The 24,045-nt window shown below is 40.5% G+C and overlaps 1 protein-coding gene and 1 pseudogene across 21 annotated transcripts in view; both read right to left on the minus strand.

The window, feature by feature from the left end:
• Positions 1-5,697: 5,697 nt before the first annotated feature.
• Positions 5,698-21,799, minus strand: LOC118366649 (alpha-globin transcription factor CP2-like; annotated as a pseudogene).
• clasp1a (cytoplasmic linker associated protein 1a) overlaps positions 19,791-24,045 on the minus strand; it is a 101,389-nt gene continuing 97,134 nt past the window's right edge. For all 21 annotated transcript variants that reach the window (XM_052493584.1, XM_052493582.1, XM_052493583.1 and 18 more), the window contains one exon: positions 19,791-23,728. In XM_052493584.1, coding sequence (XP_052349544.1) covers positions 23,642-23,728 — 87 coding nt within the window. In that variant the 3' untranslated portion in view covers positions 19,791-23,641. The remainder of the gene's footprint in view (positions 23,729-24,045) is intronic.

A 24,045-nucleotide genomic window follows, 5' to 3' on the forward strand; every position in this document is an offset into this window, starting at 1 on the left:
TAAAGTGGCTGGAGTTGGGTCAGTGTCAATGACAGTGTGTTGGCTGTTTAACAGTCTGATGGCCTTGAGATAGAAGCTGTTTTTCAGTCTCTCGGTCCCAGCTTTGATGCACCTGTACTGACCTCGCCTTCTGGATGATAGTGGGGTGAACAGTTTGCCCCCGGTGATGCGTTGTGCAGACCTCACTACCCTCTGGAGAGCCTTACGGTTGAGGGCGGAGCAGTTGCCGTACCAGGCGGTGATACAGCCCGCCAGGATGCTCTCGATTGTGCATCTGTAGAAGTTTGTGAGTGCTTTTGGTGAGAAGCCGAATTTCTTCAGCCTCCTGAGGTTGAAGAGGCGCTGCTGCGCCTTCTTCACGACGCTGTCAGTGTGAGTGGACGAATTCAGTTTGTCTGTGATGCGTATGCCGAGGAACTTAAAACTTGCTACCCTCTCCACTACTGTTCCATCGATGTGGATAGGGGGGTGTTCCCTCTGCTGTTTCCTGAAGTCCACAATCATCTCCTTAGTTTTGTTTACGTTGAGTGTGAGGTTATTTTCCTGACACCACACTCCGAGGGCCCTCACCTCCTCCCTGTAGGCCGTCTCGTCGTTGTTGGTAATCAAGCCTACCACTGTTGTGTCGTCCGCAAACTTGATGATTGAGTTGGAGGCGTGCGTGGCCACGCAGTCGTGGGTGAACAGGGAGTACAGGAGAGGGCTCAGAACGCACCCTTGTGGGGCCCCCGTGTTGAGGATCAGCGGGGAGGAGATGTTGTTGCCTACCCTCACCACATTTATTTTTTGTTTTAAAGTTCATTTCCGGCAATTCTACACATTTTGTCATGGGGCTGAGAGAAGATTTAGCAATTGTATAACTAATTTCATGCAATTCTACTCATTTTGCCATAGGGTGGCAGCAAATGTTTGCAGTTTTTAATATGATAGCTGATTATCAATGTGACTCACCCCGGTCGGTAATTCGACCATGCTTACTACAAGGTTAGATAGCTGGCCGGTAGACTAATTTACCACTCTAATAAAATGAATGCTGACATGGGCTAATTGAGTGACTGCTGACGCACAACCAAATTTCAAAATTGCACCTTGTGTATTCTATTTTTCTAACTGTCAACAGTAGGTGAGACCCCGACTGAGTTCCTAACATAAAACAACCCCGACTGAGTTCCTAACATGTAACTCTCCGTGAGCTAAACTCATGGAGAAGACAGTCTGATGGCAAACAGCTGATTTAACTGAATTAGTGTAAAACAATAAGTAATAGTTGTGCAAAAATTCAATGGAACACTAATATAGAAGTATAAAAGATTTTCAAAGACTTAGTTAAAATAGGTATTTTAAATGATTATGTGTTACATTATAGTGAAACTGCGTGCGGGGTGGGCTTTCACTGTCTGTCTCCTCTGGGCAATCCCTTTCCTCAGTTTCCTCTTTACAAATTCAGAGCATTTCAGCAGAAACAAAACCTCACTCCCCTCCCCTCTTTAAAGGGAGAGTCCATATGTTTTGTATAAATGCAAATAGCCATGTCTATGACGTAATAGCCAGGGCAATTTTCCCAATAGCGATGGAAAGCTTACAAGTGTTTTTTATTTTATCTTTATTTAACCAGGTAGGCCAGTTAAGAACAAGTTCTCATTTACAACTGCGACCTGGCCAAGATAAAGCAGAGCAGTGCGACACAAACAACAACACAGAGTTACACATGGAATAAACAAACCTACCGTCAATAACACAATAATAAAAAATCTATATACAGTGTGTACAAATGAGGTAAGATTAGTGAGGTAAGGCACTAAATAGGCCGTAGTGGCGAAGTAATTACAATTTAACAATTAAACACTGGAGTGAATGATGTGCAGACGATTTTAACGATTCATTGTTTCTATAACGGTCGAAAAAACTCACGTTTCTCAAAACACCACGTACAGAGAACGTTCAATGAGTGCGTCTTTAAAGCATGTGTCGATACTGTTAGGATCCAAAGAAAGGCAGCACTGCTCTCAGATCAGTGTTCTCCATTCAAATCTTGCCTTAACATTAGATGCGACGGATCAGCTCCTAGAAATAAATGATCATCTATGGCTGCAAATATTGAGGCGGATTATTCTAATGCTTAGGCTATGCAATAAATCAAATATTTGGAACATCAATGAGCACATGTTGTTAGCCTACACATCATGAAATTGAGGCAAAATTAGATACAGTAGCCTACAATTAGCAAAACAAATCTACATTTATTGAACGTGAAATTGATTTAAATTTGATTTAAATATATAGGCCTACTGTATCTTTTAATGTGGTCATGTGACAAAACTGCACATAGAGTGGCCATTTGTTGCCAGCACAAGGTGAATCTGTATAATGATCATGCTGTTTAATCAGCTTCTTGATATGCCACACCTGTCAGGTGGATGGATGATCTTGGCAAAGGAAAAATGCCCACTATGAGGGATGTAAACAAATTTGTGCACAACATTTGAGAGAAATAAGCTTTTTGTGCATATGGAACATTTCTGGGATCTTTTTTCAGCTCATGAAACATGGGACCAAAACATTACATGTTGCATTTATATATTTTTTCAGTATACATGTTCATTTCACAGAGGTAATGAACTGCCCATTGATCAGCACAGCATTTTGATTAAACAGGACCATGTGTGCAAAACAACAGTTGCCGTACCAGGCGGTGATACAGCCCTACAGGATGCTCTCAATTGTTCATCTGTAAAAGTTTGTGAGGGTTTTTAGGTGCCAAGTCAAATTTGTTCAGCCTCCTGAGTTAGAGGCGCTGTTGCGCCTTCTTCCCCACACTGTCTTTGTGGATGGACCATTTTAGTTTGTCCGTGATACGCCGAGGAACTTAAAACCTTCCACCTTCTCCACTGCTGTCCTGTCGATGTGCTCCTTCTGCTGTTTCCTGAAGTCCACGATCCTCTCCTTTGTTTTGTTGACGTTGAGTGAGAGGTCGTTTTCCTGACACCACACTCAAGTGCCCTCACCTCCTCCCTGTAGGCTGTCTCGTCGTTGTTGGTAATCAAGCCTACTACTGTTGTGTCGTCTGCAAACTTGATGATTGAGTTGGAGGTGTGCAAGGCCACGCAGTCATGGGTGAACATTGAGTACAGGAGGAGGCTGAGCACTCACCCTTGTGGGGCCCCAGTGTTGAGGATCAGAGAAGTGGAGATGTTGTTTCATACCTTTACCACCTGGGGGCAGTCTGTCAGTTTTGTTTGATATACAATAGACCAACATACAGTGGCTTGTGAAAGTATTCACCTTGGCCTTCTTCCTATTTTGTTGCATTACAACCTGGAAAAACCTGGGGGTTTGTATCATTTGATTGACACAAACAACATGCCTACCACTTTGAAGATGCAAAATATTTTTATTGTGAAACAAACAAGAAATTAGACAAAAAAACAGAAAACTTGAGCGTGCTTAACTACTCACCCCCGCCCCCCCCAAAGTCAATACTTCATAGAGCAACCTTTTGCAGCAATTACAGCTGCAAGTCTCTTGGGGTATGTCTCTATAAGCTTGGCACATCTAGCCACTGGGATTTTTGCCCATTCTTCAAGGCAAAACTGCTCCAGCTCCTTCAAGTTAGATAGGTTCCGCTGGTGTACAGCAATCTTTAAGTCATACCACAGATTCTCAAATGGATTGAGGTCTGGGCTTTGACTAGGTCATTCCAAGACATTTAAATGTTTCCCCTTAACCACTCAAGTGTTGCTTCAGCAGTATGCTTGGGGTCATTGTCCTGCTGGAAGGTGAACCTCCGTCCCAGTCCCAAATCCCTTGAAGACTGAATCATGTTTCCCTCAAGAATTTCCCTGTATTTAGCGCAATCCATCATTCCTTCAATTCTGACCAGTTTTCCGATCCCTGTCGATGAAAAACATCCCCATAGCATGATGCTGCCACCACCATGATTCACTGTGAGGATGGTGTTCTCAGGGTGATGAGAGGTGTTGGGTTTGCACCAGACATAGCGTTTTCCTTGATGGCCAAAAAGCTACATTTTAGTCTTGTATGACCAGAGTACCTTCTTCCAAATGTTTTGGGAGTCTCCCACGTGCCTTTTGGCGAACACCAAACGTGTTTGCTTATTTTTTTCTTCAAGCAAATGTTTTTTTCTGGCCACTCTTCCGTAAAGAGCAGCTCTGTGGAGGAAACGGCTTAACGCGATCCTATGGACAGATACCCCAATCTCCGCTGTGGAGCTTTGCAGCTCCTTCAGGGTTATGTTTGGTCTCTTTGATGCTCTCTTTGCCTGGTCTGTGAGTTTTGCTGGGCGGCCCTCTCTTGGCAGGTTTGTTGTGGTGCCATATTCTTTCCATTTTTTAATAATGGATTTAATGGTGCTCCGTGGGAGGTTCAAGGTTTTGGATATTTTTTTATAACCCAATCCTGATCTGTACTTCTCCACAACTTTGTTCCTGACCTGTTTGGAGAGCTCCTTGATCTTCATGGTGCCGCTTGCTTGGTGGTGCCCCTTGCGTAGTGGTGTTGCAGACTCTGGGGCCTTTCAGAACAGGTATATATACTGAGATCATGTGACAGATCATGTGACACTTAGATTGCACACAGGTGGACTTTAACAAATTGTGTGACTACTGAAGGTAATTGGTTGCACCAGATCTTATTTAGGGGCTTCATAGCAAAGGTGTGAATACATATTCACGCACCACTTTTCAGTTTTTTATTTTGTATATTTTTTTAAAACGTAAAAAAAAATGTAATTTCACTTCACTAATTTGGACTATTTTGTGTATGTTCATGACATGAAATCCAAATAAAAATCCATTTAAATTACAGATTGTAATGCAACAAAATAGGAAAAACGCCAAAGGGGATGAATACTTACAGTGCAAGGCACTGTATCTACTGTAGTAGCCCAAAACTGTGTGCTGTGGAACCTTGGAAGAGCATGGGTGGAGTAGGCATTGTAGTGCTCATGTGAATGTCTTTTCTTTTTCTGCTTCAGACAAATATCCTACTTCTCACTTAAAACATAGTTTTTTTTGTTCTTAATTGAAGAGTAAACTGAACTCAGAAGAATAGTACAGAGCAGTGAAAAATATTTTATGTAGAGTGAAATCACATCATCGCAGTCAAGTCCAAATGTACGATTTGAATGTACGATGAACTTGAAACATTGGGGCGGTAATACTTTCCTTAACATGTTGGACAATATTAACCATTTACATTTCAGGACAGGTATGTGGAAGAACTGATATGTTTTACCTAAAATGCTACATTAAATGGGAGATAAATAACAGAAGCAGAATAGAATCATTAGCTAAACATTATAAAGCTATTACATCTATATTATTTGGAAATTTGAATTATCTGTAGTTCTGTATTGGAGCCTGAAATGTTTGTCTGGATTCTTTTAGCTCAAATATTTAAATCGTTAAAGCAATTCTGGTACGAAGCAAACAAAATACTTTACATCACTTTTGAAACATTAGTATAAAAAACAAGGCGCTTTTGAATAAACACACACCATGTGGATAGGAAAGATATGATAATTTGAAGATGAAATCTTGAATATGAGAATGAATACTGTATAGTGACTCCAACAAAACAGCTGGTCCTGTCTTGGAAATTCTAATCAATAATGAGGAGCGACAAGGTCAATCACCAATCAGGATATTACTTTATTCAAAACATATTAATAAGGAAAGCACAGAATATTAAACGATGGCTGGTTGACGAACCACCCTTAGATTACATAAAACAACCATTTGATGCTATCACATAATCTTGTAATTTTGCTCTCACAGACCCCACTCAATTTACTGTACGGATACTGCAGAAAATAATGTTTGCCTTCTAATACGTAACATCAAACAAATGAAAAACTATAGATTGTACCAAAGGAAGGCCAATCTAGTATAAAGTATTTGGGATTTCTTTGAACAGCATTTCATGATACATTTGACAAACATGACATGAGTGATTTTATATTGATTTTCATAGTATTGACTTGAAAAACATGTCAATTTTGCAGGAGTAATAAAGGTATTTATAATTAACCATGTTTTATAAACTAATTACACATCTCATCAAAATGAATCAGAACAGAAAATTATATATAGGGTGAGCTATGAACAATCTATAGAATTGCACTATTTAATGTTACAAAGTCTAATGCTCCTCAATAAGACCTATAGGTTCCAGACACTTGGACAGCGATCTTAAACCATCCACTGCAGAACTTTCCTCTAGTCACTTCAACACAACATGGTAGCCATCATTATTTTCATCTGCAATTTGAAGACAATCGGGAAAAACTATTAGACTTTAAAAAATATATTTCAAAATTGCATATCTAGATGAGGTTCTGTGCTATTAAGTGAGGGAAATATGACATTTTAGAGTGCTGATAAAGTTTCCTCAGTGAAGTTCTGCACCATCTGAGATTGTTGTTTTGTGATTAAAATGACATACTGTATCTTTCTCTCTATTGGTATGATTCTGGTAGTTAGAAAGAAAAGGTCACCACACATTCTACTGCTCCGATCCAATTGATTTATTCATGAATCAACCAACGTTTTGACAGATGGCTGCCTTCATCTGGGTTTCGGTTGATGCTGGTAGTATCATCTACTTCACAGTATTATGAACAGTGTTATGTATAGAAGGGCCCTTCTGCTATGTTGCCCCAGAGCTTAGAGACCCCAAATATATATCAGTCAATCAGTAACTAGACATCATAATCAAGTGCATGGAAACAGCTGTGGCCAAAACAGCCAGGCCTGAGCAAGAGTTGATCCCGAATCCATAGGCCTACATACCCCTGTTCCCTACCAGACCAGGGCACAGAGGGACAAACAACCAACCGAGGGCCTCAGGATGTGGTTTACCTAACAACATGACGACCTCAAACCCTAGCTAGCACTCCTCACTGATCCCCGCCCTTATCACTACTCACAACTAGTAACATTATGACCCAACACACCTTGCTTTGGAGCATGTCAAAAAATGGTATCATAAATAAATAACAACCAATCCAACTCTGCGTCCATACTTTCTCACCTCATCAGAGACCAGCACGTGGATCCCAGTAGGTCCTTGTGTGTAGATGTGGCTGATCTGCTGGGGAGTTACATTGTAAAAGGAGAGCTAACTTCTCTGAGAGGGCTCACAGTGTTAGGTCCTCTAGATAGAGAGTGTGGTATACTGTGGACATGGGAGGGAAGAGATCCTAATCAGTTAAGAAATATCGGGCTGGTTTCCCAAACAGAGACAGATTTTGTACAGCCTAGTCCTGGACTAAGAGGAATGTTCAATGGAGATTCTGTGGGATCTAATAAGCTTGGTCTGTGGTGATTCAAGGCCTGTTGCTGACACATAGATTGTGAGGCGGGGCTGTATACACATGCACAGTGGATTCCACAGGAATAGGCTTGTTAAGATATAGAACTATACACTTGAACAAAGCACTAAACACGTGAAGTGTTGCCATTTTGACAATTTACATTTAGACTGACGAGAGAAACTGAAGGAGAACCTCGTATGACCTCACAGCAGGCAGGTTAAATGTCATACTGAGGGTTTACATGAAAGAGACTGGAGATGACAATGTGGACTGGCTTCCCTGAGTTCAGACAGAGTGCAGTGAGGGAGAAATTTTGCGTATGCACACGGCCTGGAGACAACAACACACACACAGGGAGAGATGGACACACACAAAGGGAGAGATGGACAAACACACAGGGAGAGATGGACAAACACACAGGGAGAGATGGACACACACACAGGGAGAGATGGACACACACACAGGGAGAGATGGACACACACACAGGGAGAGATGGACACACACACAGGGAGAGATGGACACACACACAGGGAGAGATGGACACACACACAGGGAGAGATGGACACACACACAGGGAGAGATGGACACACACAAAGGGAGAGATGGACACACACAGGGAGAGATGGACAAACACAAAGGGAGAGATGGACACACACAGGGAGAGATGGACACAAACAAAGGGAGAGATGGACAAACACACAGGGAGAGATGGACAAACACACAGGGAGAGATGGACAAACACACAGGGAGAGATGGACAAACACACAGGGAGAGATGGACAAACACACAGGGAGAGATGGACACAAACAAAGGGAGAGATGGACAAGGGCTCCATCAAACATGCATTGTATCTGAGAAAGGTTTGTCTTGGTTTTGCTTTTTTATTACAGTTTTTGGGGGTAATTTTTACTCCCTTTTCTCCCCAATTTCGTGGTATCCAATTGGTAGTTACAGTCTTGTCCCATCGCTCCAACTCCCGTACGGACTCAGAAGAGGCGAAGGTCGAGAGCCATGCATCCTCCGAAACGCGACCCTGCCAAGCCGCACTACTTCTTGACACACTGCTCGCTTAACCCAGAAGCCAGCCGTACCAATGTGTCGGAGGAAACACCGTACAACTGGTGACCGTGTCAGCGTGCATGTGGCCGGCACGCCACAGGAGTCGCTAGAGCGTGATGAGACAAGGACATCCCGGGCGGGCAAACCCTCCCCTAACCCGGACGACTCTGAGACAGTTGTGCGCCACCTCATGGGTCTCCCGGTCAAACCCAGATCAGTGCCTTAGACTGCTGCGCCACACGGGAGGCCCAAGTAAGGTTTGTCTAAAACAACTAGTAACATCATGACCCAACACACCTTGTTTTGGAGCATGTCAAACTGTGCATATTATACACAATGTATGATATTCGTTAGCAAAATCCCACATAAAATGTCTCTAGCATCATCATACTTGCAATCCAGCCAAGTAATATTCCTAAAAGCTAGGACAAGACTGACGCTGAGAAAGTGATCTCTTTCCACAACAGCAGGAACTTGTCCCTAGATTAAGGAACAACCTTAGCCAATAATAACTCTTACTTTCAGACAGTCTTCACAAGCGCTTTGTTAGAATGTGGGCGGAAACTATGACCTTATTTTCATTGGAAGATGTTTGTTAGGAGAGGTCCTCCTTAGTCAGAAAATATTGCACTAGATTCTAGAACAACCGCATTACACAACAGGATAGGGGACAGCCATTTCTTTAAACAAACAACAAACTTTGGGTCTAGAAAGTCTCAGTGACATATAGATAATACAAGAGTAGACACAGGGGACTAAATATAGAAAACCAAAAGGTAGACGATCAGCTTGAGAAGCAGGCAAGACTAAACCTCAGCGACCTCTGACCCCTAACTCAGCAAGTGGAGGAAGAGGTATAGAGTTAGACATTAGTACCAGATAGGCAGGAGAGAGAGAGAGGAGGGGTGGGGAAGGAGAGAGATAGAGGTGACAGAGAGACAGGAGTGAAAGAGGTGAGTGAGCGGGAGAAAGAGGTCTCATTGGTAATGTACAGTACACTCCACAGGGACGTGTTAGGTCAAGAACAGAGGGACAGCATCTGAATTGCAGCACGCTTCAGTATCAAACTGCGCCAATTTTCTTTTTTTGGGGGAGGGGGAGGGGGGTTCATCATTAATGATCACAATCAAAGCACTAAACACGTGAAGCTGTAAAGTGTTGCCATTTTGTTGGTCTGTTATAGGTACTTTTTCTGTAACTGTAGTCTAGTCTCACCTTCCTTTGATGGCATTGAACAGTCGGATGCCATCTGCCAGACCACAGATTTGGATCAGGTCCTGTCTGCTCATCTTCAACAGGTCAGCGCCTACAACATTCACAAAAGATCCACAGCCACTTCCAAACTGGTCTGATGACGTTTTGGAGGAATAAAGACACAGAGAGAAAATTCCCAGGTTATTTTCTCCAAAGGCCTTTGGCATTAGAAAGTGAGAATCAATTATAGATTTGTAGATGTGTGTCTGACAGTCATCTGAGTGCAATTCATGGGTGAATTATTTCACCTTTAAAATACATTTTCTAACCTATAACTTTGATTTTCACTGGAAAATAAACCCCTAGGCATCAAAACAAAAATATAAAACAGCTTACACTTAGAAACAAACATAACATCTTCAAGCAAATTTCTGGCAACAGTGTACAGGAAGGAACAAACTAACAGTAGGTTAAGTCTTACATTAGATGAATCACACACACACACACACACACACACACACACACACACACACACACACACACACACACACACACACACACTTTAAATACTTTACTTGAATCCACCAATCAAATGTACAAAAAAAGAATCCAAACATTTCAAAAGGTCCCTGTATGCATGGCACAGGTACAGAAAGCACCTTCTCCAAACAACTAGGCTGCCCACGACAGCTGAAAGAGAGCAGTACCTAGCCAATTGCTTTGCCCTAGTTTTTATCAGGCCTGCAATTTGGAGCCCGCGCACTGCAAGCCTGTGTACCTGGCCGAGACTGCTGAATATCAGCGCCACCAGCTTGCACCTACACCCTAGGCTGTCCAAGCGTACCGCGATGGGCTGGTACTTAAACAGCTTCTCGGCAAAGGCCGCTCTGTGTAGTCATCAAATGAGCAGCCCACTTTAAAATGAGCACACACACACTATAGAGTACCTGAGAAAGTGGAGATGATCCCACAGAAAGGGGGGAACCTGTGACACTGAAGCCACTGCAGCGTGTCCTGCGGTGAGGACGGTTGCACAAGGTGCTACATGTCAAAAAGAAGAAGAGCCATTGAAATAACTAGCTATAGCACCCACTGACTGCCCATCGCCTCCAAACAATCACCTAAAAAGATAAGAGATGAGAGCAATGGCATTAATACTACTCCTGCTGTTACTTACTCAGAAGAGCAGCCAGACAGAATCAGCTCCCCCTGCTGGATTGGAGAGCTGTTGCTATAAAAGTAAAGTGTAACACAAATGGGGAAGAGAACAAGAGTTAGGTCATTGAGTAATGATTTGTGCTGATCGGACTAGTGCAAATAGGCAGTTCCAATGGATTGGACATAGATAATGGAGGATCTAATTTGGCTGAACTGAGACCTTGTCCTACATTTGCCTGACGAATCATACTGCATTTTATTCCGCCCTCCCTCCCTAAATGCATTTATCGCTACATACATTCAGTCTTTGACTACCACCGCAGAAGTCCTTTCTGCTGACGTCAAAGTGAGGGGCATTGTACAAAACAAGTCATCAGCATTTGGATCGTTTCTAACCAATCAGAGTATCAAAGCCAATGACTATTTCTGAAATGCAGCTTTACCCATGTGTGTTAAGGCTCTGGCCCAATTCATCGGTTTCTGGGACCAATTAGAACAGCTTAAATGTGCTTGTATTTGAGAAGTAGTCGGGGAGGAGATCATATCCAGACCCATTATGGAGAAGAAGCGTAAGTGGGGTCGTGGCGTTTGGCATAAGGATTCCTACATAAGGATTCTTTGCTAAATGGGTTGTGCAATTGAACTGCCAAAGATGCAAATAGATACATCCAGATAGGAAAGACGTTAGCACACATGCACTCACTCACAGACACAACCCACATCCACAATAATGCTAACCCTAAATCTAAGCCTAAAATAGCCTCCTCACTTCTCTGAATTCTAGTTGGTTTACTATTCTTGTGACTACTTCTGGTTTCTCACAAGTATAGTAAAATGTGTGCAGACACACATGCATGCACGTACACACCTGCTGCTACCAGACTCTTATTATTATTGCTAATTAAATACTGCACAATTTTAACACTTGCCTCCCAATCCCCCCTTCCCCAAAACACATGTAATTATTTGACTATAAATTCTGCCTTCCTGTATTATACGTACAGTGCCTTGCGAAAGTATTCGGCCCCCTTGAACTTTGCGACCTTTTGCCACATTTCAGGCTTCAAACATAAAGATATAAAACTATTTTTTTGTGAAGAATCAACAACAAGTGGGACACAATCATGAAGTGGAACGACATTTATTGGATATTTCAAACTTTTTTAACAAATCAAAAACTGAAAAATTGGGCGTGCAAAATTATTCAGCCCCCTTAAGTTAATACTTTGTAGCGCCACCTTTTGCTGCGATTACAGCTGTAAGTCGCTTGGGGTATGTCTCTATCAGTTTTGCACATCGAGAGACTGACATTTTTTCCCATTCCTCCTTGCAAAACAGCTCGAGCTCAGTGAGGTTGGATGGAGAGCATTTGTGAACAGCAGTTTTCTGTTCTTTCCACAGATTCTCAATTGGATTCAGGTCTGACTTTGACTTGGCCATTCTAACACCTGGATATGTTTATTTTTGAACAATTCCATTGTAGATTTTGCTTTATGTTTTGGATCATTGTCTTGTTGGAAGACAAATCTCCGTCCCAGTCTCAGGTCTTTGCAGACTCCATCAGGTTCTTCCAGAATGGTCCTGTATTTGGCTCCATCCATCTTCCCATCAATTTTAACCATCTTCCCTGTCCCTGCTGAAGAAAAGCAGGCCCAAACCATGATGCTGCCACCACCATGTTTGACAGTGGGGATGGTGTGTTCAGGGTGATGAGCTGTGTTGCTTTTACGCCAAACATAACATTTTGCATTGTTGCCAAAAAGTTCAATTTTGGTTTCATCTGACCAGAGCACCTTCTTCCACATGTTTGGTGTGTCTCCCAGGTGGCTTGTGGCAAACTTTAAACGACACTTTTTATGGATATCTTTAAGAAATCTTCTTGCCACTCTTCCATAAAGGCCAGATTTGTGCAATATACGACTGATTGTTGTCCTATGGACAGAGTCTCCCACCTCAGCTGTAGATCTCTGCAGTTCATCCAGAGTGATCATGGGCCTCTTGGCTGTATTTCTGATCAGTTTTCAGTCTTCTCCTTGTATGAGCTGAAAGTTTAGAGGGACGGCCAGGTCTTGGTAGATTTGCAGTGGTCTGATACTCCTTCCATTTCAATATTATCGCTTGCACAGTGCTCCTTGGGATGTTTAAAGCTTGGGAAATCTTGTTGTATCCAAATCCGGCTTTAAACTTCTTCACAACAGTATCTCGGACCTGCCTGGTGTGTTCCTTGTTCTTCATGATGCTCTCTGCGCTTTTAACGGACCTCTGAGACTATCACAGTGCAGATGCATTTATACGGAGACTTGATTACACACAGGTGGATTGTATTTATCATCATTAGTCATTTAGGTCAACATTGGATCATTCAGAGATCCTCACTGAACTTCTGGAGAGAGTTTGCTGCACTGAAAGTAAAGGGGCTGAATAATTTTGCACGCCCAATTTTTCAGTTTTTGATTTGTTAAAAAAGTTTGAAATATCAAATAAATGTCGTTCCACTTCATGATTGTGTCCCACTTGTTGTTGATTCTTCACAAAAAAATACAGTTTTATATCTTTATGTTTGAAGCCTGAAATGTGGCAAAAGGTTGCAAAGTTCAAGGGGGCCGAATACTTTCGCAAGGCACTGTATGCTAACATTGCAGTTTTAAAGCTAATCTCCATAATGCTGAGAGATAATGTTGCTGTTTTAAAGCTAATTTCCAGCAATTCTACACATTTTGCCATTGGGCATACAGGAAAGTGTGTAATTTTAAAGATCATCTCAATCTACTCTACACAGTTTGCTATGAGTCTGATGGCCTTTGGATGTTTAGGTAAAAATAGCATAAATAGCATAAAGAGCATTACAAAAACATTGTTCTATTCTACTGAGCCATTTACTTTATGTTTGTATCCTTGTATTTTATTACTTCTTAATGTTGTTGCACTGTTGAGAACGAACCTGAAAGAAAGCATTTCGTTGGACGGTGTATTGACCATGTGTATCTTGTACATTTGACTAATAAAACTTGAAACTTTAGTTTTACCTTTCAGTGAAGCTACATGAAGTAGGGGAGCTGTGGTAGGCTGGAAAAGGAGTGCAGTTAGTGCTACCGAGATTTGGGACATCAGGCCAAAGGAAACACTGAAACAAAAGAAGCAGAACGCTCTCAAATAAGATGGTCCTGGCAGAGAGCGTGGCAAGTCTGGTTCATGTTTTACTAGGACATTGTGATTGTAGTCTGACACAGACATAGGTGGGAAATCCAAGAAACCAAAACCAGGTTAGTAGAAAACCATCACTATTTGTTCTAGAACAAAAAGCACTTAACTTGCCACACTCTTGATAGGACTTTTTTTTAATCAATCCTTCCCCTGTCAGTCTTCAGTTTGCAATCAGCTCCTTTTGTCTTCAAGAAAAGACAAGAAAACATTAGTTAAGTACAGAAAGAAAATAAATGAACAAATAGCTCCCACCCACACCCACTAAGAGCCCCTTTACCTTGAAGACCTTGACCTGACAGCTGGAGAAATGCACGTGCTCCAGGTACTCTCCGTGCTTGTTCGGAGTGAAGGTTTTCTATCTGGATACAGAAGGGCACTCCCTTCTCCCCACCATGCTTCCTAGGGGTTAACTCGGTGCTAATGCAGTTGACCTGCACACAAACAAACATACAACATGCACAATCCATGAGTCATTCTATATGGTAATTAGAGTTTCAAATGCAAGAGACGTGTGGGATTGGAAAATAGTCACTCTGGGAAGTGGGAACTCACAAATACTTTAGAAATTCCTTAAATTCACCTTTAAAAAAAACATTTTATATGTCAACGTGATTTTACTTTAATCCCAATTCCACCTCTGGACCCAAATAAGCTAGAAAGCAGGGGAAATAAAGTTATTTGACCGTGTTACCTGAATGAAGACGGATGTGTTCTTGACAGGATCCCAGAGAAACTTTACAGTGGTGTGCTGCAGCGAGTGGGCACGAGGCTTGACGACACCCACAGAGAGGGGAATATCTGGACACAATCAATAAATCAGTCAATGAAACAATCAGTCAATCACAGCAGGCAAGAAGGAATTGTAACGCTCTATTTTACACCCTGCCTTTTACCAGGTAGTTACTTAGAAATTACTAGTTAAAATGATAAATACCTAATAACTGAATAGTAATTATACTTCAACATCAGACCTGTTATAAAGTTGATACAAAAGGTAATGTAGAAATCCTCAGATATCATAGGTCAATTATCAAACATAGACTGTGGTCAGACTTTACTTAAGACATTCTCTGGTGTCATGACGTTTCCCTCTTTGGGTACAGCAAGCCCCATCCCCCTCTCCCTGCCACCCCCTTGCCTCCTTCAACTAGGCTGCTGTGGTCAGAGAGGTCGTAAATTCCTGAGAAGACCCTGCCTCATGGCCACACAGTATAACGACAGAGTGAATTTTCATAGAGAACAAAGGAATTTCTTCCACCTCACAGAACTTGAGGTCCGAACAACATTTATGTTCCGGAGAAGGTATAAAAGATTGGCGAAGAATCCAGCTACGAACTGGTCCGTTTGTTACATTTTGGTGAGGCTCATGGGAGACGGTGCGGCCACATTACCATAACGCTGTTTATATAATAGCCTCAGATATGAGATTTACATCTAATTGTTGTATAAGATGAATGAGTGAGTATGATACTGTTTGTAAAATTTTGTGATTTTGGACTGTTTAATGAAGGAAACTCCAATTCCCTTTTGAGTTGAACTGAATCAGAGGACCGCCCATGAGCCCACTTAGGGTCAGGCATCCTGGGACAGCCCTTTTCTGCAATTCTGAATAAAACCCCAACTTTGAGAAGTTCTCACTTGACCATGTTTTTCTCCATTATGAGAGGATGAAGGTTGCAGACCATTGCTGAATATTTTAACCATACCACGTGGTTAAACTCTTAGACTATCGATACCGACAGAATAAGAACAAGTCTTTGATATTAATTACTAGTCTGCAGCTAGGAATTCGGTATCATTGAACGCGAAGAACGACAACCACCGAAACATTCATTCTACAACAACATGAATGAATGTCGCTCTGAACTATCCCCTCTAAACACGACAGACAGAGAGAGACGGACAATTCTACAAAAGAAACAAACTTTTCAACAGCGATCAAGACGACACACTGAGCGTAAATATATTGATTGATTGCAATTGTTCCCGAATGAGTGAGCGTTCATGTGCAAAGGATTAGAATTTCAATTGTTATAATTATCACTGTAGTGACTTCTCAGCTGACCCCCCACTCCCCCTTTTGGCCGCGATGCCGGTTTAGCCCACTCGGGCACATTTCTCTATCATTTCTGTAACCTTATTTACTTTGTTTGTTTGTGTGTGCACTTCTGTGATTGTTTAGTTAGTTAATAAATAAATGATTTAAGACAATTGATGTATGGAAGACTCATAGTGAAGACTGGGTTCGTGCAGATAACCAACAATTTGCGATGTTTGGAATGAGACTCACGTGAGGTAAAGTAAATAATTAATTAATTTGAAGACTAATTGATCAGATATAAAATATCTGAAAAGTCATTAGGAAATTATAACTTTGTAATCTGAATATTTTCCTTGGTGCCCAGACTTCCTAGTTAATTACAGTTACATGATTAATCAGTTTAATCGCGGAATACTAATTACAGAGAATCTTTGATAAAAACTAAAAGTCTTCATTTAATGATAGTAAAGACACGACACTGGTCTGCAGGCAACCAGACTCACCTATATCCAGGATGCTGTCCCCGGTATGTTCCATTTTCATTCCTCCAGCTGCTGATGTTCTGTGTACTGCAGGCGGCAGTCGTGAAACACCACATGCACAATGCTCTGTGGACAAGCAGGACAAAGCATTAGTACAGAGCACAGTGCCTAAGCAAGGCAGTCTCGCATGTGGCCAATCACCATGACGTTCGGCAAAGTGCGAAAAGCTACACACAATCCCCCAGAAGAACCATTTACAGATCATTTCGTCAGGCAGCATTAAAGGAGTGGAACTTCTATGGATTTCATCACCCTTGGCTTCAGCTCATACGAGTAACACTTAAACGAACAGCCTACAGATTCCCACAGAGTAAAAACATAAAGGGAGATCATGCTGTCGTTAAAGATGGAATCCGCAGAAGGGGGAAACAGCGCCACTGGCTGCCCCACCACCATTGCTATTGTTGCCGAACTAAGGAGCGTTGCGCAGCATGGTAAAATAAAAATACACAGCGCAATGATGTCCGATGAATGTTTCGCCATGAAGGATTCCGGCTTTAAAGCCATCGGAGTCCATTATGTCTGATTGTTGTGAAGTAGATAACTGTCTTTATATCGCAATTATTTGTTGTGGGATAAAAAATATCTATGAGTGCTATTAAGACATTAGTGAGGAATCAATAGTAGCCGTTTGAAATGTCACCATCTGACAACTTTTTGCAGAGCACATACATACAGCGTTGAATGTTTAAACCGCTGGTCTGGACAGGTAACAACAGAGTAGATAACATACTTTATTATTGTTTCCACACATACAAAAGGACATCAGTTCATGTTTCTCCTCGCGGTTGCATTAGTATTCAGTTAATTGCACACTTTTAAACCTACTAAGATGATAAAACAAATTGTAAAATGAACAGCCTGTAAAAACAACCTGTTTCCGTTCATTTCAGGCTTATTACACGGAGAGACTCAGGCATGACTGCCCAGAGCCCAAGGCCATAGACAGACCAACATGTCATATGTTTGTCCATGTGCCACCTGTTCCATTCTAGTGTTGTTAGATTGCTTCATTGAGCACAACCGAAATCTGACGGTCCTTTCCTGACAGCCTGACGACATGGAACATTCAAGTGGATGAAGCTGTGTATTTAGACATGTCTAAATCAAATGACTTCATTTTTGCATATGCATATCAGCCTTTGTTTTAAAGAAAGTCATTTGATTGACATACCTTTATCTATTACCAGTGAAATTCAAACTCTTGACTCCCATAATTGAATTCACAAAGACAAACAAACATAGATCCAACATATTATAACAACCCGCAACAAAATGTATAAACAGTGGCAACTTGAGTTGTACTAATGGGTGTTATTCATAAACCAAATGGCATCTTCAATATACCACTTGTTATTTTTCAAATAATGAAATAAAAGTTAAACAAGGTTTCCAACAAACAAAATGTGTCTTACTGAAGATATAAACAAAGGATTGTCCTAATTTCCTGCTATAAGATAAAACATTCTTGATTTACATTTCAACAATGTCAAAAGATGTAAAAACTTTACAAGTCCCAGAAAGCAGAATTGTCCCAGAAAGCAGAATTGTACGTAAGATAAACATATGCAAAAAGAGCAAATAACACAACTAGAAGGTAAGTGATGTGGGATGAAGCTGGTGTGTTGTAGGGTAAGCTGAACTGAGTGGTGTGTGTAGTGGTGTCTAAGTTCAGAAGGGGAGAAGTTGGATGTTTACTACCAAGTCTTCAAAGATGGCACTTGCCCAAATCCTGAGGTGGAAAGAACAGGATTGAGGAGTCACCTGTGTGTTGACAGTTTCAGGAAATGGAGGATCCTTAAACAGATAAAGAAAAAAAGGTCAGGGAATAGGATACATGAAAGTCAAAAATACATACACAATACAATTAACCTACCTTTAAACATTTGCTGCTTATACCTGTATACTACACTAGTTCTGTTAACCATACGAATTTCGTAGGACTGACCTACATTTTAAAATATTAAAACAAACTTGATTAAAATTGAAAAATTTGAAATAAATGAATCATATAAAGGGGCAGTGTAGGAATAGGAATGTATTCAATTCAACACCTTTTCTAGCCCTTGCAGTACCCCCCAAAGGTTTTCAACCACATTATGGTTGAGCCTGCCAATTGTAAACTGCAAATCTTTACTGTTACAATATCTGTCCTAGCAAGCGCTTCTGTGGAATAGTAATATCATATAAACATATACAAGAGAGAGAATATGACCAATAGATTAACTTCCTTTGCCTAAAGATGAGCTTGAAGTTGTGTGTGATGCAGTTGAATTGTTTAAGAGGGATGTTTATTCCACATGATGTGTACATTATATTTATTCCTGAAATAAATTGGAATAGGTTAATTTGCAAGGCCTCGGCCAAAGTTCATGCAAGCAAGACTCAAGTGTGATAACGGGGAAATGGGTAAAACAAGTTTAAAAAGTCGAGTGTCATGGCCTTAGTGCACTAATAAACAATTATTGTTGATTTCAGTCCCCTTCAAGTTTTTCTCTATTGCATGAAACTTTTCTGATGATAAAAACATCTCCTAAAAATACAAACGTTTCCTGATTGGAGATGTCCACTTACTGAATATAACTTGCAGTTGAATGCTGATGGTAGTGCTTGGGCTGGTTGTGCCAAAACAACATGTTTACCAGTGTCTATGGTATCCCCAGAAACAGAGAATGGGAATAGGATATGGCACCCTTATCTGTCACTTCCACAGGTAGGTCTGCTAGCTCTCTCAGACATATGCTGGCCAGCACCCTGCTACAGGCTTATATACCCGCTACGACATTACTTTCACTTTATTAGGATACCTTACATGACCTTTGAGAAGCAGACTGGGACTTACCGTTTGTATCCCAAATGGCACCCTATTCCCAATATAGAGCACTACTTTTGACCCGGGCCCATATTGCTGTGGTCAAAAGTAGTGCACTATGGAGGGAATAGGGTGCCATTTGGGATACAATCACTGACTCACCTCCCCTGCCCCGTTGGTAGTGGTAGCCTAAAATCAAATCTTTTTTTCCTAATGACAAGCACAGTCAGATCTATCTTCATGTAAGAAAAACATGTGGCTAACACGGCTGGTTAATATTTAGACGGAAGAACTAAGCACACCTCGGCACTCAACTCTGTAAATGAATGGGAGACTGAGCAATCCAACTGCAAACAATGCTGCTGATACCTCGAGTCAAAGTGGATCTAAATCTAAACTAAATATACAAAGACCAACCTACATAAAGTATATTATAAAAAAGGTGAATCAACTTTCATGGTTGTTTATTTCTAGAGCAAACAAATGTACATTGTTGCAAATCATCTATCACAGGTGGATGTTAACGAAACCCTTCTGTACAAGTTGTCATGAAAATCTAAATAAAACAATGATATAAATACAGATATGAATCTTACATGACAAAACAAACACAAATAATAACATGCATAGTGAACAGATTTCTAGGAATACCATCATCAATCAGTAGGTCATGTGGACTTTAAATGAGCCAGATCTTCATGAGTCATCAGCCAATACAGTACTTTATGTCTGTATCACAATGACTGGCTTCTCCCTTACACATAATAAAATACAATTAACATACTTGTAAAAGGATGATGGGCCCCATTTGAAAACAAAAACATTTCTTTTGCGATTTGAAACTGTTAAGCAGATGGGAATCGTTGCCAGATACTGTACTTAAGTACCAAGGTACACACACAGCGTCTTATAAAGCCACATGCCCAAATATGTAGTACTTTACTAAAGGACAACTAGGATGCTTTTACAGTGCATGTCTGCTTGGCATTTTGAGCCGGTTATGCCCTGTACAGTGTACATAATTGTCTAGGGCAGACAGACTTAAGTTTTGGTCAATTTACAGAACTCAGTGAGTGTATTGCGGCCAGGTGTCTTCCTCCCCTACCAAAATAATAACTTAATTGTTGTAAAGGCTGACCAAACTGATGAGGTTACAAGTGCACTTCAACAGCCAAAACAGGACCCATCGATTTAAGGCAGCACAAATGGGATGTGTGCCCAAAAACATGCAAGCTAATTCGCTAACGAGCAACAAAGTGAGACAGCCAACCTTTTTATTTCAATTCATGAAAGTTGCGAAGCGGTGATTGATCAAAAGTTATGTACAAAATACTTAGTTTGCTCATCATGGTATTTTCTTTATTGCAGAAGCTGTAGTTAGGTGAAGGGAAGGTGTGTGTAATACTGTATTATTATAAACAACTTATATTTGCATCATCATGGTGAATATGATTGTATCTGTTTGCAAGCCTGTTGAGTGTAGTTCATGGGGTAATGGTTTCACATTTTTAAGATCTGAGAACTTCTGTATGTACATCCATCCTCTTCTTTCAACAGTACAAGTGATCCAAACATTATTTAGGAAAATGAACATAAGGCCTGGTAGGGCCGGTTTCCTGGACACAGATTAAGATTATAAAACACACTTTCAATTGATATTCTGTATTGAGAATAGTTTCTAATCCAGGACTAGAATGAATCTGTGTCCGGGAAACCAGCCTGTAGTTTCTTTAGATTCTGTCTCAATGAATGCACTGATCTCCTTCCGAAACCGAGCATGTAACTTTCGCATTATCTACAAGTGTAGAGTTTTTACTCATCAGACAAGTACACATTATAAGCAGCGTCATAGTTAACAAGTTAAATGCCATAATCTGGCTACACAGGTGGAAAAAGGGGGGTAATAAATAAATGTGACACTGGATTGTTTGTTGTCATGACTGATAATGGCCAATTCATTCAGTGTCTGACATCATTAGCAACATGGTCATTGAATAGGTTGAGAACACTCATTGTAATTTTAGGAGTTGGGAGGGATCCATTCAATTTCACTTGATTGATTCAGGGATTTTTTACATTTTATGTAATATTGTCTTTTCTTCCCTAAATAATGTTCTTTATTTGACAAATCCAAATGGAGTTAACCTCAACCATCATTTATTATGAGTAAGACAGAAACACAGTTGCATCTTTCTCTCTATCCTTATTTCACAAAAAAAAGTTAAAACATTTTGAACAGCTTTACATTTTAGTGATCATTTTGTGTTGAAAAAAATGTAGATTTTATTAAATGTATTTACGGTATTTTTATTTAATACAGTATTTATTTCTCAGGTTAGAACCAAACTATTAGCTGCAAATTGGTCTCTGACAATGTTTCCGCCGTAATTTCTCACAAACGAATAGATAATAATAAAATATAACGTTTGCCTACCTGGGCGTAAGTGAGGCTTCATAATTGGCTAACTTAAAATGTTCAAATTAAAAATGTTCAAACATTTCTTCTAACACTTTTTATAGGATTTCATAACATCATCCCTCAGTTTATAAAGAAAAACGTGAGATTACTACTCATTCTACTAATTTCAATTGCTGCCATATTTGGTTTTCAATGTTCCCAAACACAAGTCTTCAACCTGGTTTATATCAGGGCTTTGTATCATCACTGGGCCAGCCATATGATTCTTAGTTTATCACAAACTGAATGCCATGTGGTCCCCATGGGAAAGAGGTATTCTGACCTCAATTGGCCTTCCTTGTTAAATGTGAAGGAATTCATTCGTCCAACTACAGTACAACTGCATTTTAAAGGGATGTTTTTTTCTTTGTTTCTGAATCAATTTCAGGGCATTATTTGCTATTAGACCATATCATTGTTATTGGACCATATCATAACTCCTGGTTTCACCTTTCCCCTCCTGTTACTTTTTGAATGCTCAACCAAATAAGCATCCAAAGTTACATTATGAAAAATGTCAGTGAAATAGAGTGTTGCCGTAGATGTACAGTAGCTTGACCCCCATTCGTTCTTATAGAGAATTTAAAAAGCGTTAAACCACCCTATACCCAGACCTCACATATATATAAACAATTTAAAAAATTGACAAAACGGGAGAAAGAAATTCGATGACAAATGAAAGGACAAGTTCACTGGAGAGAAAATAAAGAAAAGGCCGGGAGCAGAAGTTGTGATTGAAGCAGAGGGTCATCCGGAGGAATCCACCGTGGTGAAGGGGAGAGAATCTCAGGAATGGAGAGGTCTGGAAGAGGCACAACTACGGTACCAGTCAAAAGTTTGGACACACCTACTCATTCAAGGGTTTTTCTTTATTTTTAGTATTTTCTACATTTTATAATAATAGTGAATACATCAAATCTATGAAATAACACATGGAATCATATAGTAACCAAAAAACATACTTTATATTTGAGATTGTTCAAAGTAGCCACCCTTTGCCTTGACAGCTTTGCACACAATTGGCATTCTCTCAACCAGCTTCATGAGGTAGTCACCTGGAATGCATTTCAATTAACAGGTGTGCCTTGTTAAAAAGTTCATTTCTGGAATGTCTTTCCTTTATAATGCGTTTGTGCCAATCAGTTGTGTTGTGACAAGGTAGGGTTGGTATACAGAAGATAGCCCTATTTGCTAAAAGACCAAGCCCATATTATGGGCTCAAATATAATCATCAAAGAAACGACAGTCCATCCTTACTTTAAGACATGAAGGTCAGTCAATGTGGAAAATTTCAAGAACTTGACCTGGCCTCCACATTCACATGACCTCAACCCAATTGAGATGGTTTGGGATGAGTTGGACCACAGAGTGAAGGAAAAGTAGCCCACAAGTGCTCAGCATATGTGGGAACTCCTTCAAGACGGTTGGAAAAGCATTCTTTATGAAGCTGGTTGAGAAAATACCAAGAGTGTATAAAGCTGTCATCAAGGCAAAAGGTGTCTACTTTGAACAATCTAAAATTAATTTTGATTTGTTTAACACTTTTTTGGTTACTACATGATTCCATATGTGTTATTGCATAGTTTTGATGTCTTCACTATTATTCTATAATATAGAAAATAGTACAAATAAAGACAAACCATTGAATGAGTAGGTGTGTCCAAACCTTTGACTGGTACTGTATGACTGTGTCCCAAATGAAATAATATTCACTATAGTGCACTACTTTTGACCAGAGCCCAAACGTAGTGGCCTATATAGGGAATAGGATGCCATTTAGGACACACACCATATTCCCTAATTCAGATGCAAAGTACAGACAGGCAGATCCCTCCTACAGCTAGCTGTGTGAGGACACATCCGAGGAACTGCTGCTGTTGCTGTTGGTCGTCTGGGCCCTCTTGATGTACAAGTTCAGCAGCTTCATCTGCAAGAAGAATATTATATGTTAAAACATAGTTATTATCATGGTGGAGCAAGGAGAAGTGGTAAGAGAAATAATAATGGCACTGTCAATTCGGAAGTAAACTGAAATTCCAATACCAGGAATTTAATGAGTAATTAAACACTAATTAAATGTTTCCTTTGCACAATGTTTTACTACAATGTTCCCTAATGAGTACAACCCTGACAAATTCCAGTCCTGTACCCTTATGCAACCCAAGGACACGGAGATGGAACGTGGGGCAAAAAATGACCCTCTCAACAACACACCATAGAGCAAACTAGTCAAAACCAGAGGCG

This window comes from Oncorhynchus keta, chromosome 34, assembly GCF_023373465.1.
Source record: "Oncorhynchus keta strain PuntledgeMale-10-30-2019 chromosome 34, Oket_V2, whole genome shotgun sequence".
Classification (NCBI taxonomy): domain Eukaryota; kingdom Metazoa; phylum Chordata; class Actinopteri; order Salmoniformes; family Salmonidae; genus Oncorhynchus; species Oncorhynchus keta.